Below are 18,311 nucleotides of genomic sequence, written 5' to 3'. Positions count from 1 at the left end.
GCAGCCTAGCCTAAGACACGGTGTTCTTGGTCACGACCCCTCTGGCAAACTCGCCAAACGTCAAGTGCTGCTCGATGTCAACCTCCTCATCCAGATTGGGCTGCGTAAAGACAGCCAGCGTATTCCTCGCTATCCTGCCATCGCTCACGCTGGCCCTGACACCCCTCACAAAGTGCGGCACCGCCTTAAACTTTCCTGCGGTGATGCGCTCCAGGGCCTCGCCCGTCTGGAACGCGATGCAGTCACGAGGGATCTTAACCTGCACTGTCTCGCCCGTTCGAGACTTGATGTAGAGGCCGGCGGCGGGGTCGGGCGATGCAGGCAGCTCCTCCAGCGGAGGCAGAGAGGCGCCATTGAGGCTGGTCAGGTCTGCCGTAGGCACCGTGGGGTCGGCCTTCTTCTCGTCGATGAACATGGCAGATGTGAGTCCGGTCAAGCAGCCATGATCGAGATGGGTGCCGCACCAGTCGTCCTCGTCGCCCTCTGCCGCGGTGGATGCCGCCTCGGACGCCCCCTGAGGGAAATAGTGCAGCAGCCTCGCCTTGGTGGTGTTGGAGGTGCTGACGACGTGCTCCAGGTAGCCCTTGGGGTACCCCTGGATCTCCTTCTCGGCAAAGCGGTCACAAGCGCGCGCCACCAAGACGGCAACGTCAATGATGAGGCGGCAGAGGCTGGTCACTGCCGGCTTCATGCCGGGGAGCACATTCTCCGCGGGCCAGATGTTGGGCGACAGGTACTCTGGAAAGGTCTCTGGCGAGAACTCAGCCGTGGGCTCGGCGCATTCCAGGCTAGGGTTCACGTAAAAGGCGCAGTTGGCGTAGAAGGATCCCTTGAAAGTGTCTGCCTGCCCATTCTTGAGCGTTTCCTTTCCCAGAGACCAGCCGGTAAGGTACTTGGCTTTGGCGTTTTCCAGCTTGTCTGTGGAGCGATGGTAAGCGTTTGCTGATTGTGTCATAGGATGATGGACACGAGGAGGGAAACGGATAGTAGCTGCCTGACGACTGAACCTCCACTTCCCCCCTCTCCAAGTTCTCACTCCCATTTCGGTGGCTAAAGAAGAAACAAGACAGGCACTTACCCAGTTCCTCCTTGGGCAGATTTCCCAAGTAGGATCCATATGACAGGGCGAGATGGCGCAGCTGCACAAACTCCTGTGGAACGTCCTTGACAACTAGGATTCCCAAGGAATCAGGGCCAAAGGCCTGCTGCAGAGTCTCAAAGGAGACGTCTCCTGGAGGATTGGCCTGCTGTGTAAGCCAGGGTTACAGCGACACGTGGGAAGGCTCGGCGATGGGTGTGACTGAGAGTGCGGGATTGTGCTTGTGTTTGTGCGAGTGTAGGAGTGAGAGTGGGAGTGAGTGTGAGAGCAGTAGGCTAGGTAGTGGGAGTATGATTGCGACTTTGAGTGGGTGGGCAGTATTTCAATCCATCCATCCATCTCTTGCTGCCTACTGCTGTAGCAGCCAGCTTATACAGGGTAAGGTAGGCAATATGATGATGATGCAGATGGACAGGGTGAGCATAGAGGGATAGGCACGGGAGTCTCTTCATACCATTCTGCAAGTCCTTGAGAGACACCGTTACAGCCTGAGCCAGGGGAGCCATGCCGAGACGATGATACAAGAGTGGAACTGGACGAAGTTGTGATAGACGTCAGTTGCTGACTGGAGGAATGCGTTGGCGCGAATGACTGCTAAACACAATGAGATAAAGCAGGAGATGATGGGATGGACAGATGGCGGGAGGAAAAGGATCGATCGCCGTTCCTTCAGGTGGCTCGAGGGGCCGTGGCAGAGAAAAGGAAGAAAACCGAAGCAGAACTTTGGCTTGCATCCTCGCCCCCAACCCAGGGCGAAACCGAGGCCCGCCACCTAAGATAGGTGGTACCTTTAGCGAACGGCTCCAGTGCCGCTCCTCCACGTTCCAAGGCAGAACACAACCACTTGTACAAGGGCGTCGGGGCTGTTGCGTACCTTTTCGCTGTCACTGTTACCGTAGGTATGTATGATGAGGCCAAACTGCTCTTCTCTTGATACTACCTAGTATTTGACTACGGATTCTGTGGACTCCATGGTGGGGGAGGGGGCAAGCAGACAGGAGTTTGCTTGTGAAGTCGCACTGGATACCAAGATGGGGGGAGCAAGAGCAGCGGCTAAGGACGGAGCTTCGCATATGCTTACGTAATTCCCCGGCCGGATGAAGATGGAGCTCGCCGTTCGCCGCTCTTTCTTGGAGCTCCGGCTATTATGACCTTAGAGTATTCATTCGTACCTCTCTCGCACTAAGCAGCTTGGAGCCTCTTCATGAGCATAACAGGCGAATCCCGCGTAATGCGACCGAGCACAGGCGGCGATACGTAACGATTCCGTCTCGACAGCCGTTTCTCTAACACTTCACAGCCTCCGACGCGAGCCGAGGCTTCCAATTGGCCGTTGCCCGTTCCCGACATTCAGGGCTCCTCGCCATCAAAGCATCGTCAATGGTCAAGCCGCTGACCTTCAAGGGCGACAAGAAGCCCAAGAAGCGGAAGCGCGCCGCCGCGGAGCGCGATGACGGCGATGACGCGGGCGAGTCCAGCAGTAGGCAGCAGAAGAAGCTGGTTCGCAGCGAAGGCGGCGGCGGCGGCAACGATGCCGAGGACCAGGCCAACGACGACAGCTGGGTGTCTGCGGACACGGTCGCGGACGTGGTCGGACCGGTCATGATTGTGCTGCCCACGGACAAGCCGTCTGCGCTGGCGTGCGACGCGGGCGGCAAGGTGTTTGCGCTGCCGATTGAGAACATTGTGGATGGCAACCCGGCGAGCGCGGAGCCGCACGATGTGAGGCAGGTCTGGGTCGCGAACCGGGTTGCTGGGACGGAGCACTTTCGCTTCAAGGGTCATCACGGGAGGTAATGTTGCAAACCTATCTGGAGAAGAGTAGATTCATTTGAACGGCACGCTCATTGTGAGATGATGTGATTGCAGATATCTTGCCTGCGACAAGATTGGTCAACTCTCGGCAACCTCTGAAGCCGTCTCCCCCCTGGAGTCGTTCAACGTCATCGCCACAGCCGACACGCCGGGCACCTTTCAGATCCAGACGCTGCGCGACACGTTCCTGACCATCAAGCCGTCGACGTCGACCAAGCCCAACGCGCCGCCGGCCGAGGTCCGGGGCGACGCCGACGCCATCACGTTCAACACGACGCTGCGCATCCGCATGCAGGCCCGGTTCAAGCCGCGCATCAGGACGTCCAAGGAGGAGCGCGAAAAGTCCAAGATTAGCCGGCGCGAGCTGGAGGAGGCGGCGGGGCGGAGGCTGGACGAGGACGAGGTGCGAATGCTCAAGAGGGCCAAGAGGGAGGGCGATTTCCACGAGCGGTTGTTGGAGATTAAAGTCAAGAGCAAGCACGACAAGTTTGGTTGATGCCTCGCGGACATCAGTAGGGTTGAATGAGGGCAGATTGTTACCTACAGTGGAGTCGTGGAGGCATAATGGTCGATATTTGCGCGATTACACGGGCGTGGTCAAAGCCCCGTATCATCCGGGGGGGTGGTTTCAGTCTTGAGACGATGCGAGCCTCCGCCTCCTTCTTCAGATGAGATCCTTTTGGTTGGGTTCTCTACATCCCTTGTGCTTGACGGATTTGAACAGAGCCGTCTACTTTTCTCACCACATAGCGGATGTGTTGATACACGAAACGACGCAGTCGGAAGCAAAGGGCTAAAGGGTAAGGTAGCTTCTTTTGCACATGATCTGTTCGCGCACCAACAACTAGGTTATTGTTGCATGAGCTCTACCGGCACTCAGCAGGTTATACAGCCAATCGAAGCCTCGCAGACTGGATGGTTGAAGATGTTTTTCTCAGGGCGGGCAAAAGACAAGGAAGAAGTTCTCTTAGAAGCGCCATTTCCAGATGCCAGCTGATGAAAAGTCATGTACAACAGATCAAGACAAAAGGTTTGAGTCAATTAGTATAACCAAAAGAAAGTAAACACCGTTACTCAACGGCCAAGAGGAAAAAATATATTGCTTTGGTATACTTGATTCGATAATCAGTCAATGATCTAGTATATCTCATCCCGCCCTCCACGCCTTGACGTTTCCGTCCTCTCCCGTCGTAAAGACCACCTGCTCATCATCAAAGAAGCAGAACGAGCGCACAATTTCGCTGCCGTGAGACCCCGGCAGGACGACCCTGTTGTCGAGATCGAGGGCCCATTCGTTGTTTGCCGCCTTGGACAGGAAGGTGAGCTCAAAGGTTTGTTTGCTGCGCATTCCTTCGTAAGCAAAAAGATCACAGGTCTCCCCTCGTATCAACCACATGATGATGGGGGGGGGGGAAAGGGGGAACATACTCTTGCGCACCAGCGCCCAAAATCGCACCACTCCCATCCAGCTTGGTCACGACATTCGCCACGTACTGACACCCCAGCACCTTTCTCAGGTCCCCGAAATCCTTGACGGCGTCCCCGCCGACGCGGTCCTCGGCCACGTCCCAGACGGCGAAGCACTCGTCGTGGGAGAGGGCAAAGACCTCGGTGTCGTTGAGGAAGGCGGCGTCGTGGATGGAGGCGTTGTGGTTGAGCGTCTGGACGGTGAGCTCGTCCTCGTCGGGGATGGACGTGTCGTGGACGCTGGCGAGGCCGTCGGTCGAGCCCGAGATGAGGATCTGGGGCCGCGTCGGGTGGAAGGAGAGGGATGTGATGTCGTCGCTGTGGACCTCGGAGTATGTTGCCTTTGGGGAGGGGGTTGAGCGGACGTCCCTGGAGGCGGTGTGAATTTTTGTTTTTTGGTCAGTAGATGGGGGAAGTGATGGGGGTGATGATGGTGATGATGAGGTTGTTTTACCATAGGTGTATTGAGGCGGCGTGGTTCTCCAGCTCGGTGCCCACGGCAATGGTCTGCGTGCTGGGACTACATGCCATGGATAGTATTGATGCTTGTCCCGCTGTTCGTCATCAAAAACACGACGGTTAGCACAGAGCCTCTCACTCGAAATGCCTCTCATTCATCCTCCACCCTCACTCCTCACTCCTCCTCATTCTTTCATGCATGCACCTCCAAAAATTCCATCAGAACACACAAACTCACCCTGAAACCGCGCAACCCTCGCCCCAGCCCTCAAATCCCACACCCCGACCGATCCATCCTCTCCCGCCGTACAGACCACGCCAGTCATCGGGTCAAACGCCCTCATCGTCGTGACATTTCCGTGGTCCGTCCGCAGACTCGCCTGGGGTCCGCTCCCGATGCGAGCCGGATCGAAGAGCGAGAGGGCCTGGTCGGAGGATACGGTTGCGAGACCAGAGGCTGTGCGGTGGGCTTCGAGGACGTATGTTTCGGAGTCTGGGCTGCTGGGGAAGTGGTATTGGTCAATGTTGGTGAGGGTGTACATTTTTGCTTCGGTGAGGTAGTTGGTTTCGTTGACGGTGTTTTGAGGTTGGGTATGATGTATTATAAGATGAGTGATAGAGGGTGGGAGTTGGCTTTTCGTGCCGCTTTGTGTACACGACACCAAGACGCTTGGTGGTTAGTTAAAAATCGAGGAGGAAGGAAACAAAGAGCAGTTCTTCTGAGGTTGTGAATGGTATCGCTTATGACTCTGGGTTCAGTGTAAGTGAGTTTCACTCAAGAGATGTCTCACAGACCTTCAGAGCTCCAACTTTTTTTTTTCTCAGCGCGCTGCTCACTGGCGAGGTACCTCGGCCTATGTACCCTGATGGACGCGCTAAGAGCTTCTAGACTCCTTAAATGCATATTTCTTCACATAGCAATATCAATGGGAAGCTTCAGCAGCTTTAGGTGGTTGAACCGTATTCATCGACATCATAGTCAAGACACCTTCTGCCAACACTATCGTACACACCACAGTTTCAAGTCTAAACCAGTCTAGATCCTCGCCCGGCCAAGAATAGGAGTGTCGCCAAACCAAGCTGCAACGCGATGAGTAAATGCCACAAAGCTGCGCCGCCTCAAGCAGTTCCGTCCTGCTTGTAACAAACGCCGAATAAAGCACACAAAACGCCATGTCCTGCATCTTCGAGTAGAAATACATATAAGAAAGCTATTCCCCCCCTTTTTTTCTCATTGACTTGCCTTTTTTTTTTCAATTCTTCCTAGCAAAGCTTTCTTCCCGGGCTCGCTCATTGATGCCTCGAAACGCTCGCTTGCCAACTTCGTAGCTGCTGATCATGATGGCGCACGCCGGCGCTACCTTCAGGGTTCGCGGAATCCAGCCCCGCCACAGACCAGGGAAGCCCTCCGTCTTGAAGATGTGCCACAGCAACCGAATCATGTTCTGTTCCTCGGGGGCCGGCGCAGCGCCAGCAACGCGGTGGGGAGAGTTGTGATAGATCTGGGTGCGCGTTTTGCCGACGTCAAACGGCATGGTCAATACCGACGCCAGAGCACCAGAGATGGCACCGGCAGTGAAGCTGTCGAGGAACGTCTCCGTGTGCTTCTCTCGGCTCTGCGAGCGACGCCGCGCCCTCGTGCGCTCAAGGCTGTCGAGGGTGTCGCGGGTCAACGGCCTGCCCTGGCGTTCTTCGCGGAGGTCTGTTAATCTAGATCGTATTGACTCGTATCCCCACCAGTAGAGGCCAGAAAATGGCACATCTCGCCATAGTGTGAGCGTTAGTCCTCGCCAAAGCGAAGTGTAGCCATGGGAGGCGACCATGGACCGAATACCGTTGAAGGTTTCTACCAAATGGTTCGTTGTTGACCCACCATGGGCAGCCTGCATACGGGTGCGGATGAGCTCAATAGGGCTGACGGCTGTTGCCGCAACCAGTCGGGCAGCAGATCCAGCAATAAGGGGCGCATAGTCGTCCGAGAAGCCAGAGAAGGGGCTCACGGGGTTGAATCGCAGCCAGTCGTATCCGGTGAAGTAGATGATGTTGGCGGGGATGGTCATGACAAGGGTGGGTGAGAGACCCCTCCATAGCGTTGTGAATCCTTCGTTGCGAGCAATCTTGCGCAGTCCATCAATGGTCGAGTTGTATGTCTTCCTCTGGACCTCCTCGACTGCGCAGTCAGCCGCGGCAGCGCTGCTCCCGCTCGGTGCCGGAATGCCTTCAAGCTTGGGGACGGCGAGACAGTAGTCAATCGAGCCTCCGGCGAAAAACACCTCGCGGCAGCACGCAGTGACGCCCAGTTCAGCGCTTTGCACGGGCGTGAGGCTCGTGGTTGTTCGCATCAGCCTCGAAAAGTCGACGTTCCTGACGGTGGTCGTGGTGGCCTTGGTGGATGATTGCGACTGTAGCCGCACTCGAACGACGTCCAGCGGAGTCACTGTAAGGAAAAAAAAAAGGTCAGCACCTGTATGAATCCCACCTCCAGTGGGTGACATCAGGGGGATTGCTCACCAAGCAGCGACGTCAACAGACTGCCCGACATGGCCGACACCATCTTCTGGCCGGCAGTGATATCTGGAATGGCATTGCCTCCGTCGCCATCCTCCGCGCCCATGCCAGCCATGGCGAAGGTATCTTCGTCTATCCTGTCGTGGTTTTGGCTGTAGGGGCTGTGGACAGCAGAGGTAGAAAAGGATCCCATGCCGAGTTGCCCGTTGGATGTCAGTGGCGGGGGGGCGCAACGACTGAGCGAGCAGCCGAGTGCTCGGCCCGTGAGGAATTGTGCGAAGTGGCAGCTCTCTCTCTCTCTCTCGGAGATGCTCGGACCAAGTCAGATCGACGTCAAGCGGGTGTTGGTTCGTATGCGAAAGCGACGGCAGCTGCTTCAGTGTGAGCGCGACGTGATGCGGTGAGAGGAATATGAGATATCGATGATGCAGGATGAGGACGAGTCGGAGAGAGGAACGAGGGAAAAGACGAATAGGTAGGATAGACGGCTTGTCAAGAACCTGGAATCAAGTAGTCATAGCTGCTGGGCTAACATGATGGAAAGGCTACTAAAAAAGTTGAGGCGCTGCTACTAGAACTGAGGCTAGCGAGAGATGCTCGTTCGGGTATAGCGCCTCAATCGCCCCAACGTGGATTTTCTCTTGCCTTCTCTCCTATCGCCTTTTTTTTTGCAATCTGTAATTTTCCGATACTAATAATGTTTTTTTTTTTTTCTCTTTTTTTCTTTTCGCCCGCCTCCGCGCCGCTGCCGGAGATGAATCTGGAACCGCGGGTAGCCGATGATGTCACCCGGCGCTGTGATTGGTCGGCTGGGTGGCGATTGATAATTCGCGATAAGATAACAGGGTTCCTTGCAGAGCTGCAGTCGCTCTTGCCTAGAGAAGCAGCAAACTGCCAGTTCAATGGAAGCTGACTGTGCAGACACGACAGGACATCAGGTGAGTACCTCGGTATCTCGTCTTAGTAAGCTTCTCCAGGCTGTCACTGGCCGATTGAGTCAACCTGTCAAACCTCCAGGGGCGCGCATTGTCTTGACCGAATGATTGCATACAAATCTTACCGACTACAGGTAGTCTACCTACATGCTAACTCCATCCCATCTCATACCATTCTCACATCACGACGTCTTCATTTCCTACATAAACATACAGGGCTATATATCAAGTCAATTAACCCTCATCTTTCCTCTTTCTTCGATAATTAGTCATCCATTCATTCCACTTACTTATAGTTCTCGTCACATCTTTGCGTGCCCTCGAATAAACTCCATCCGTCGCTTCGTTACCTGAGGTATAATACGCAGCAATTACCTAGGTAGCAATCAACTCCGTCCAGTCCCTTCCAGATTCCCCGCGCTCGGCCATATCGGACATCGTCTTTCATCAAAGCGACACAGCCGCATCCACCATGGCTTCAGAGAGCCGTGAACAAATGTCCAATTCCGAGCTGGAATCGTTCCGTCAGCAATGGCTTTCCGATTTGCAGTCGCGAAAAGAGAGCGTAAGCTCAGCATCCCATGAGGCCGGAGCTTCGTCTTCATCTTCTGCCGCCGTCCCGCCTGTTGCTTCACGACAAAGAAAGCACACGGGCCCTTCAAGCCCGACCACCAAGAAGATCCTGCCAGCCATTGAAGATGACGAATACTACCTCCATGGTCAGACGTTCGACACCCTTCCTCCGCCATCATCAGGAGGGCATCTGCTCTCAGATGCCCCAGGCAAGCATGATGAGAAGCCGCTGGTCTCGGCTCTGGATCATTATGAAAAAGCCATGGAGAAGGAGGCGCAGGGTAACATGGGAGAAAGTCTGCGGCTTTATAGACAAGCCTATCGCGTAAGTTTCGGTGCATGATGAAGATGCTCTTCCGGTGACATAAATAGCTGACTCTGTCTTCTTAGCTAGACCATCGAGTAGACAGGACATATCGGGAGAAGCACTTCCCAGGGGGTTTCTCTTCTACCAAGGGAACAAGCACAGGCGCAGGCGCCGGCACTACTTCGTCCGCGGGAGCATCAAAGGCATCACCAGAAGCAGCCAAAGCAGCAACCTTGAAGCCCCCCGAGGGAGAAACGCAGCCACTGACCTGGGACGAGCTTATCGAGAGCTTTCGAGGCTTGAAGATCGAAGCCGCGCCCCCCATCATCGAGAACACGCCGCCACCTCCGTGCCATATCGCCAAGCTTCCCGATGAACTCCTCGTGCACATTCTCACAGACGTCGCGGTGGCTGATGTCGGTGATTTTGCCCGCCTGAGTCTCGTATGCAAGCACTTCGCCTACCTCGTGGCGACCGAGCAGCGCATCTGGAAGCGCGTCTGCCTCGGCACCGAGTTTGGCTTCACCGCGATGCCGCGCCACTGGCAAAAGACGGTCGAGTGGGGAGACCTCGAGGCCCAGGAAGAGGCAGACGAGGACGGCCTGCTGGTCAGCATGCGGGAGCTCGAGGAGCGCCGCCGCGCCGACGCCCTCGCGCTCACGACGTCGCTCCTCGACTCCGGCGTATACCCCTCGTGGAAGCACATGTTCCGCACCCGCCCGCGCGTCCGCTTCAACGGCTGCTACATCAGCACCGTCAACTACATCCGCACCGGCCAGGCCACCAACCAGGCCGTCTGGGGCGGCGACCCCGTCCTCATCGTCACCTACTACCGCTACCTGCGCTTCTTCCGCGACGGCACCGCCATCAGCCTCCTCAGCACCACGGCCCCCGCCGAAGTCGTCCACCACCTCACCCCGGAGCTCCTCCGGCTGCACCGCGAAGCTCCCAACGCCCACCTGCCCTCCGCCATGATGCACCAGGCCCTCAAGGGCCGCTGGCGCCAGTCCTCCGCGCTCGATCACCCGGACACCGCCGACCCGCGGGAGCAGGAGTCGGACCTGTACGTCGAGACGGAGGGCGTCGGCCCAAAGTACATGTACCGCATGGACCTCTCGCTGCGGAGCGCGGGCAAGGGCACTAGGAACAACAAGATTGTCTGGAGGAGCTTCTGCAGCCACAACAAGCTGACGGGCGACTGGGCCGAGTTCCAGCTCAAGAACGACAAGCCCTTTTTCTTTAGCCGCGTCAAGAGCTACGGCGTGGGAGAATCGTAGCTATCTTCATGTTGTCTCCTTCCAAAATATGACTTCACGAAACGTCCTTTATACTTTTTTGCTTCTTGGCATACTACAACTCGGACTGCTGTCCTCACAGTCCATTTTTGGATACTTGGCCTTCACATCTTTTGGGCACATAGACATTATATCAAGGTCTTGAGCACGAAAAATATGATTCACAGCCTTCACATCTTGCTTCTTCACATGTTTAGAAGATCCACGGAAACCTCAAGATTTTCATCAGACTCCCTACTTGATTCGTGATATCTTACCTTTTCCACACACAGCTGGAAAATTTTGCCGCCTTCGTAATTCCCGCCTTGAAGCTCAACTGTTCAGAAAACGATCAATGCCTGCCATATGTACCGCGCTAGAGTTGGTATACAAAAAGAAGGAAAGCATGAAAGGAAAGTAGATACATTTTGATAGCTTAAGAAGAAAGATCCTTCGCCATGATAAGATGCCATACGATATGATATTCAATGCCCAAAAAATAGTGAATCAAGAAAATAGAAGAGGCGAGGCATGTACAAAAAAACACGCGAAACAGATGGGTAGGGGATCGCTTGGTCGCTGATACGTAGATGATACCACATTCCCCAAAAGCGGGATGTGTGTCAGTAAGATATAATGAGAAAGCACATGCTTGACAAGCTGGTTGGCAAGCTGGTGTAGGGTCGTATATAAAATAGGGGTAATGGGCTCTGCCCTCGCACAGTTCAAGGTACCCGACAGACCTTGAGTAATGGCGATTTGATCGTTGAATTGCCGAGCGGAAGAAGAGGTTGGTAGATCTACCCCAAAGGTAGATATGGTGCAAAGAGGTCGTATATGCCCCTGGACTCCGGGCTATCGTCTCTTTGTCTCCTACTTTTCTCGCTTCAGACGGTAGATTATTGCAGTGACGTCGTCCAGACGAGATGCCGCATATTCTACCGCAACCTCTTGCCGTCCAGAAACTTTGGCGGATCAGCATCGTAGTAGCTCTGCTGGAACTGCATGGCCTTGCGCGCCTCGTAGGCTGCCCGTTCTTCTTCGTCCATGCTAAATGCTTTCTTGAGCCATCCAAATGCACTCTTCTTCTTCTTGAGCTGCCTGTCCGCCGTTTTGGACGTCCGCATACTTTGTGCCGTCCCGTCATCGTAGGTCACCGACTCGACATTGCTCAGCGTGCTCAGTCCGGCGTTGGAGCCCTTGCTGCGAAGATGATGCGGTGGTACCAAACTCGGGCCCCCATGGTATGCAGACTGGCCATGGCCGACGGCAGTGTGTGGCCTCTGTTGCAGTGGTGAATGCGGCGAGGCCTGGACGGGGTGATATCGTTGTCGATCCGACCGCGGTGATGGTATAACATTGAGCTGCGGAGGGGACATCTCCATGTTACTAGAGCCACCTGATCCATGGCGGCCATGGCGTTCCGCATCGGACTCATACGCCGAGTCGAATTGGTGAGATCGCATCGTCTTTGGCGTGGCTGTGCTGGGCGAGTGGGCATACATTTCCATGCCCTTTATGGACCTTGGGGGGATTTGTATGTCCCCGGGCATCATCATCTTTTGCGACACTCGATCCCGGAGGGACGTTCTCCTTTGCACGATATCGCTGTCTCGCCATGTCATCGACTGTGTGTCTGCAGGAGTAAACGGGGCCGACTGGAGTGACTGAAGCGTCGATTGCGAATCCGAGCGAGCGCTATGGCTAGGCGCATCTTTGATCCGTGGTGAGGGTAGCGGCGCAGGGGGCTGGGGTGTGTAGGTGCGCGGCTGGAGAAGGAAGACCGGCTCGCTCCCGCGTTCACTGCGAGGCGTCTCCGTTTCTGGGTCGCTCAGTTCGCTGCCCGCCACCGAATTCTGCCGCAGTTGTGTGTTAGTTTGCAGAGACCTCGGACTGCCGAATCCAAAAGTATGGGCGGTAGTCGGAAGAGTATACTGAGAGCTGCCAGGGCTAGGGGCGGCCGAGGGCTGGGCAGACTTGGGGCTGTTGGAGGAGTAGGCATTCGAGGTGTGGCGGTTGGAACGGAACGGTGGGAGCAACGGTAAGCCTCCTGGCAAGGGAAAGTCGATGGTACTGGTATCGTCTCCGTCGACCATTGAGTTGATGGTCATTTGATCCGAATTGTCGCTCAGAACAGTACTGGGGGTAGGCAGATCATGTCCCTGCACTGTCTTGTACTCAATATCTGGAGACGCAACATCGTAAGAACTGGGCATTGGGGGGGCAGTGAATGGTGTAATGTTCGCCTACAATTGGAAATTTAGCCACCATGTCAAAGCCATCAACACGCCATCAAAGGGGTGATTTTGCAGCTTACCCATGTCCTCCGGCTGGCTTCACCGGCTTTCTTTTCCATCTCGGAAATGATGTTCATGAGGCGGATAATGAGGTTGTTGATGTCATCGGTGCTATCGCTGATTTTCTCAAAAGCAATGAGCCATCCCTCCGCATTGCCGCTCATGGCGTCGAAAATATCAATAACGTCAGGCTGATTCTCTCGCCAGGGGCCTTCGGCCTGATCGTTCAACCAGTTGATGAAAAGGTTACTGGTCTGCAGACCAGCCTCGATATCGTCGTCCCATTGCTTCATAGCCACATTGGTCCTCGCCAGGATGTGCTCAATTTTCTCGTTGCCCTGGAGTATCTCGTTGCGGAACTTGCGGTCCTCGAGCAACTGCTCAAAGACGGTGACATTCGACATGGGAAGCATCAAATGTTCGATGCGCTTCTTGAGATCCATCTCCACCTGCTCGAGATCCTCAATGGTGACCTCGAGAAATTCGTCGACTTCGTCAATGTGTCCCTGGAGGATGCTGACGACCTGGGTGTTGTTGTTGGCCATGCCATTGAGCATTAGGTATACACCAAACGAAATCTGAGCAATGAGCTTGGCCAGTTCGTGCTGAGACTGCCCCGGTCGCAGCCTCCACTGGGCATCAAAGGCGGGCTCGTTAACTCCCTGCGAAAGCACAGCCTCTCTGCGGCCCTGAGCATCCAGAGCCCTCAACTTGGGCTTCTGGACCTCAACACCGCTCATCACCTCGTGTAACGACTCGGCGAAGGCATCCTGTAGGGCGGGAATGGGGTGGACCGGGATTGCTGGCGGTGGGGGGGCCGAATCGGAATCGGGATCGGCCTCATCCTCAAGGCCTTCGCTGTCATCGTCGGATTCGGAGTCTCGGGCGTCTTTGTCGTGCTCGCCATACCGCGCAGAGCTCAGAGTCGTGGTCGAAGGGGGCGCTTTTCCTTGGGCATGGTCTGGAGAGAGAGGCGACGACAAGGTCTCAGCCTCGGGCAGCAGGACGATGCGGAGTCCTCCATTGTCGAAGTCCAGGGGCGGTAATGTCGAGGTCATGACGGTGCAGATACTGGTGCTTACAGAGGAGTGGGAAAGGCGAGGTATAAGCTGTGCACCTTTGCCAAGACTGTAGGGCGCTATGACAACGAGGAGGGTGTGCCAGGTGGCGCAGCGCAGAGAAAGTCGAGGTAGGCGGCAAATCTGAAGCGGCAAGCAACAGCGACGATGACAACGATGGGCGCGGCTTGAGAGGAATACGTGGCGCTGTCTATGCCGTCGAGAGCTTCGATGAGGATGGCCTAACAGCCATAACACCCCCCTCTTTTGGACAACAGCAACAATGAAACTCTGAAGGGCGAGACTCGGGGCTTGGAGAAGCGACGACCTCGAGCTTGGTCCTCGTTCTAGATTATGATACGGAGTAAGAGAGGATCGCGAAGCCGGGGACGATATCGAGAGGAGCAGGTCAGCAACGGATTCGCATGACCAGTCGATGCCAGTGATCAGAAGAGGAAATAGAAGCAGATGAAGTAGGTAGGTATGCAGGGAAGGTCGAACAAGGATTAAAGCGAGCGAGTCTGCAGAGAGACAAGAAAGGAAGAGAGAGTGTGTGTGAGAGTGAGAGAGAGAGAGAGAGAAGGGGAAAATGCCGGCGAGCCAACCAGCCGCGGCAGGCTTTGTGGTGATGGTTTACGGAGGGGGAGGAGAGGAGGAGAGGAGAGGAGAGAAGACGAAACGTGCTACTAATAATATGTACCTTCCTAATACCAAGATAATAAGACTTCGGGTCGCTCTCGCCTCGTCCAGCAGCAACAGCTCGAGCCCAGACCACCTCCAGAGCGTCTCCGTTCGCCTGTTAGCGCAGGTCTGGCCGCTGCTAATGGCGCCTCGACTGCTAAATTGGGAACAAGCAGATGCGAGCCTGCCATCAGGTCCCCTGGCCGTCGTTTTTAGTGGGAAAGACCTAGGGGGGGAATGATCCCTGATTGGGGATGGATTTTTTTTTTTTTTTTTTTTTTTTTTTTTTTTTTTTTGCCGTCTTTTTTCATCTTAGCCTTTTCAGGGTTCTGTCTGTCATTTTCGACAGCTGTCTTTCTGAGGTTGCTGTAAAATGCATCAATACCCAGATATTTTACCGTCATGATCATCGTGCGACAGAACAGCTGCGAATGCTTGCCGCAGTTAGCGGTATGTACTCGTATCTCCTATAACCTACCTAGGTAGGTATAATAGGGCTTTATTCTCGGGCTGACGATGCATTCGCGCGTGCATACGGGCAACACAGGACATGCAGCACGACGACTCCTGAGCCTCTGTTGGCCAGTGCTCGTGCAATTGCAAGCTCGAGCTCCAGGCTTGAATTTGGGGCTTGGAGGGGGGGGGCGCGGCTCGCATGGGATGGCTGGCGGGACGGGCCAACCAGAACCGCCAGAGTCCATCAATGATCAGGGGGGGGGGGGAGAGCCCTCGACAACGGCCGGATGGGGCTCGACAGATTTGATGGCGTTCAAATCTCCAGCAAGCGCCACGCGTACCTGAGATGGGAGCAGAGCTAGCAGTGGTAGTCGCATAGGATGGGGCCACGCCAGGAATTACTAGCAGCAGCGATTTCTGTTGGTCTTCATCCAAGCATTACAAGCACTGGGATATTATGAGCCTCTGGTGTCTGGTGTTTGGTGTCGTGGCGAATGGGCGTCTTGCCTTGGGCTGCTCTCAATCGAAAAGTGGCCGCCTCAAGCGGTGTGCCGTCGCTTGAGTGAATCAATTCTTTGCAGGTTGCTTTGCCGAGACGGACAAGGAAGTTCGTTCGAATTGAATGCAAGGGCTGCTGTTGAGCAACTCGTCAGCAAATGCAAGGGAGCGTAGCGACATGCAGCAGCAGCAGCAGCAGCTCACCAGCGACAGTTGGGTATCAATTCGCCATTACCTTGCAACCTCATACTAATACTATCGCAGACGTCGAGACAGGTTGTTCCTATTCGTCACGATGTTCCTTCCACTGCAGAACCGAGACAGCCATTCGTCGAATCGACACCTACGAAGCAAAGTTGCAAAGCAAGCAAAGGTAGTACAAGAACCCCGGGGACGCAAGACATTGAACGGCCCTCAGTGGGTACAGACTTGTCGGTCCGTCCAAGAGGCGATGATGATCAGCAGCGAAATCCCGATCGCTGCGGTCTAGACGCCGCTGATCTCGAGGATTCATTGAATAAGCGGGCATCCAACCTGCTGATCTTTCCTCTCTCCAGCCATGTGCCTGAATTCAGCGGCATCTCTTTGAAGTCGTGGCGGGCTCAGGCACGGCTACATGGCATCGCATCGGTAGCATCTGGGAAATGGCACCATCGATAAGTCATTTTCTTGGCTGCCATATCATCGCTACGATGGAGAAGGGCAAATTGGGCATAAACAGTATTTGCAGAGTCCATCTCCGATCGTACCTGGAATACGGAGCGTCGCACCCCCCGCCCAGCCTGTCAAGAGCCGGATATTACGACGAGGGACCCAAGCATTGCAGACCAGCTCGTTTATACGAGCCATGATGGCCCAGAATAGCCACAACGCCTGGTCTTTCTCATGAAATACGCATGTACGTACGTTCTCGGTGGTTTTCTTTCTCACATTCTTGCGCTCAAGCAAGTAAGATCAGCGCCTTTGCAGTGCAGAAAGGGTCAAGGCGAGAGAGAAGTGGTGGTCAGCTCACAGGGAGCCATACCACGCCAAATCGCATCAAGGCACCCGAATTGAACCCTTGGATGCCCGTGTCTCCGCGTCTAGTTCCTGCGCCTCACTCATCATTGGTCTTCCGCAGCTAGTCATACGAAAATGCTAATAATCTGCCAAACCGGCTCCAAGCGGTTCATTGCCTTAGCCGCATCAAGGCGCCAGGGGGTGGGCCATGGGTTCTTCATTTCGGCCGCCTTGGCTCTGCTAAGCACACTCGGCGAAAGGGCTCTTCCATGCCATTTGCTCCCCCTCCTCCTTTTCTTGAGCAATTCTGAATATTACATTACAATGATAGACAAAAGAGAGGGCATTTCCGTCCTCGCATCACGTCGCGGAGATTGATGCACGGGCTTCGATGCAGATTGAGAGGCAGCCAACTGTCACCAATCCCATTTCCAGGGGCTTCGGAGCAGAAGCATCACGACAGGGCATTCATGATGTTGGCTTGGGGTGCCGGTATGGTATCTCGAATCTTCAGTACTCATCCGTAGTCTCCTGTTTTATCGAGGTCCCTGGTATTTCTCAACGCGCTATCAAGTGCCTTATGAAACAGAGAATGGCCTTGACTCTCCTTTTCCTTCTAACGCGCAGCCGCCCTTGAAGAACACACCCTTATGCACAGCATTGACGACCCTTTATCACTTCAATTTCGAGAGTGGGCATCTCTACGCGATGAGGAGCCATTCTCCCACGCAAATCGACCCATCGACCTGACTAGCAAAACCGAGATCCCAGCAACCCGGCATCCGATACCAATACTGCCGCAAGGACCGCATAATGCGGCTCATCACGATCGTACGAGCAGCGTCCGAGGCAAAATTCGGCATAATCGACTCTACAAGCCGCCATCTACCTACAGGAACTGCCGACAAGCATTTCCCATCTGGTGTAGCCCCATCCAAAGTGCTCCCCCATACTATCTCGAACCTTTATTTTCTCCCCCACTATCAAAGTGATCAGCACGATCGGAGGCCCAGAAGTGGGCGCGATGGCCTGCATCGTGCCGCTTGCGATCATCGCACAAGGGGAAAAGAAACCAAGCAAACCAAGGTGGCGTCAGTGCTTGTCTTGCCAGCTAAGACATGTCCACTTGTAGGCTTACCTTATCACTGCATTCAGGCCTTTCAATGTACATAATACTAGTAGACGACATGCCTGTGACCGATAGGTTGTGTAATCAAAGCGGCGATGCCCTTGTATAGACGGGCGCAGGTGAAGACTGATTGCCTGGTCAAGCGATTCGCAGAGAGCAAAGAAAACATACGCTTACACAAAAACCAACCATACGCACACAAATGCGGCGTCTACAACCAAATGCTAACACCCAACTAGTGCTCGTATTACTCGCATGTGTGTCTATATTCTTTTGCACTCCCTATTCTTTGCAAAGCACTTGTTGGTGTGTTATATGCATGATGCCTCAAGTAGAACTCTCCCTAAATCATGAGTTCAAGCGCATTGCATTCGAGAAGTCTCTCACCATCTTGCGGCAAGAGTCATTACCGAGGCATACTGCTCCTCATATCACAGAGCTCTGAAGTGAACCACGATGGTCTCTTGCCTCGCATCAAGAGACTCGGGAGTGGTCATATGCTCGTACAAGTCAATCAATAACTTTGAAGACACATGGACAGTGTGGAGGATAGCAAGAGCCCCAGCTCATCTAAATGCCATCAATTTCTAGGTGCCAAAACCACGGGCAACAAAGAACTCAATCTATCATTCGACATGTAACCCGGGACAGAAAAAGCAATCAAGTACCAATCCATTCCCCCAAAACCCTTTTTCTCGCCTTTCCCTTTCCTTCTTTTCTAATTGCTGAAAACATATCCGCTCAAATCTCTAATGT

The 18,311-nt window shown here is 54.5% G+C and overlaps 6 protein-coding genes across 6 annotated transcripts; 2 read left to right on the top strand and 4 right to left on the bottom strand.

The window, feature by feature from the left end:
• Window positions 1–10: 10 nt before the first annotated feature.
• Window positions 11–2,030, bottom strand: TRIREDRAFT_79426 (uncharacterized protein; the record flags this gene model as incomplete). The annotated part of the gene is made up of 4 exons (XM_006966672.1): window positions 1,974–2,030; window positions 1,554–1,631; window positions 1,079–1,231; window positions 11–918 (listed from the first exon to the last, which is right to left on the bottom strand). Exons 2-4 carry the CDS (start codon window positions 1,603–1,605, stop codon window positions 11–13), a joined length of 1,113 nt encoding a protein of 370 aa, XP_006966734.1. The 5' UTR covers window positions 1,606–1,631; window positions 1,974–2,030.
• Window positions 2,031–2,701: 671 nt separating this feature from the next.
• On the top strand, window positions 2,702–3,410 carry TRIREDRAFT_64794 (uncharacterized protein; the record flags this gene model as incomplete). The annotated part of the gene is made up of 2 exons (XM_006966780.1): window positions 2,702–2,892; window positions 2,969–3,410. The coding sequence occupies 2 exons, from the start codon at window positions 2,702–2,704 to the stop codon at window positions 3,408–3,410; spliced, it is 633 nt and encodes a 210-aa protein (XP_006966842.1).
• Window positions 3,411–4,061: 651 nt separating this feature from the next.
• TRIREDRAFT_64617 (guanine nucleotide-binding protein beta subunit-like protein) lies at window positions 4,062–5,382 on the bottom strand (the record flags this gene model as incomplete). The annotated part of the gene is made up of 4 exons (XM_006966671.1): window positions 4,062–4,254; window positions 4,343–4,750; window positions 4,836–4,935; window positions 5,079–5,382. The coding sequence occupies 4 exons, from the start codon at window positions 5,380–5,382 to the stop codon at window positions 4,062–4,064; spliced, it is 1,005 nt and encodes a 334-aa protein (XP_006966733.1).
• A 711-nt stretch (window positions 5,383–6,093) lies between these two features.
• TRIREDRAFT_64818 (uncharacterized protein) lies at window positions 6,094–7,454 on the bottom strand (the record flags this gene model as incomplete). Its single annotated transcript, XM_006966670.1, has 2 exons — window positions 6,094–7,277; window positions 7,352–7,454. 2 exons carry the CDS (start codon window positions 7,452–7,454, stop codon window positions 6,094–6,096), a joined length of 1,287 nt encoding a protein of 428 aa, XP_006966732.1.
• Window positions 7,455–8,755: 1,301 nt separating this feature from the next.
• TRIREDRAFT_4592 (uncharacterized protein) lies at window positions 8,756–10,440 on the top strand (the record flags this gene model as incomplete). Its single annotated transcript, XM_006966631.1, has 2 exons — window positions 8,756–9,181; window positions 9,247–10,440. The coding sequence occupies 2 exons, from the start codon at window positions 8,756–8,758 to the stop codon at window positions 10,438–10,440; spliced, it is 1,620 nt and encodes a 539-aa protein (XP_006966693.1).
• Window positions 10,441–11,274: 834 nt separating this feature from the next.
• On the bottom strand, window positions 11,275–13,792 carry TRIREDRAFT_122630 (uncharacterized protein; the record flags this gene model as incomplete). Its single annotated transcript, XM_006966669.1, has 3 exons — window positions 11,275–12,683; window positions 12,755–13,592; window positions 13,716–13,792. 3 exons carry the CDS (start codon window positions 13,790–13,792, stop codon window positions 11,376–11,378), a joined length of 2,223 nt encoding a protein of 740 aa, XP_006966731.1. The 3' UTR covers window positions 11,275–11,375.
• Between the last annotated feature and the right edge of the window lie 4,519 nt (window positions 13,793–18,311).

Source organism: Trichoderma reesei (assembly GCF_000167675.1).
Source record: "Trichoderma reesei QM6a unplaced genomic scaffold TRIREscaffold_14, whole genome shotgun sequence".
NCBI classification, from domain to species: domain Eukaryota; kingdom Fungi; phylum Ascomycota; class Sordariomycetes; order Hypocreales; family Hypocreaceae; genus Trichoderma; species Trichoderma reesei.
The sequence above is the reverse complement of the archived record's forward strand: the minus strand, read 5'-3'. Positions and strand labels throughout refer to the sequence as shown.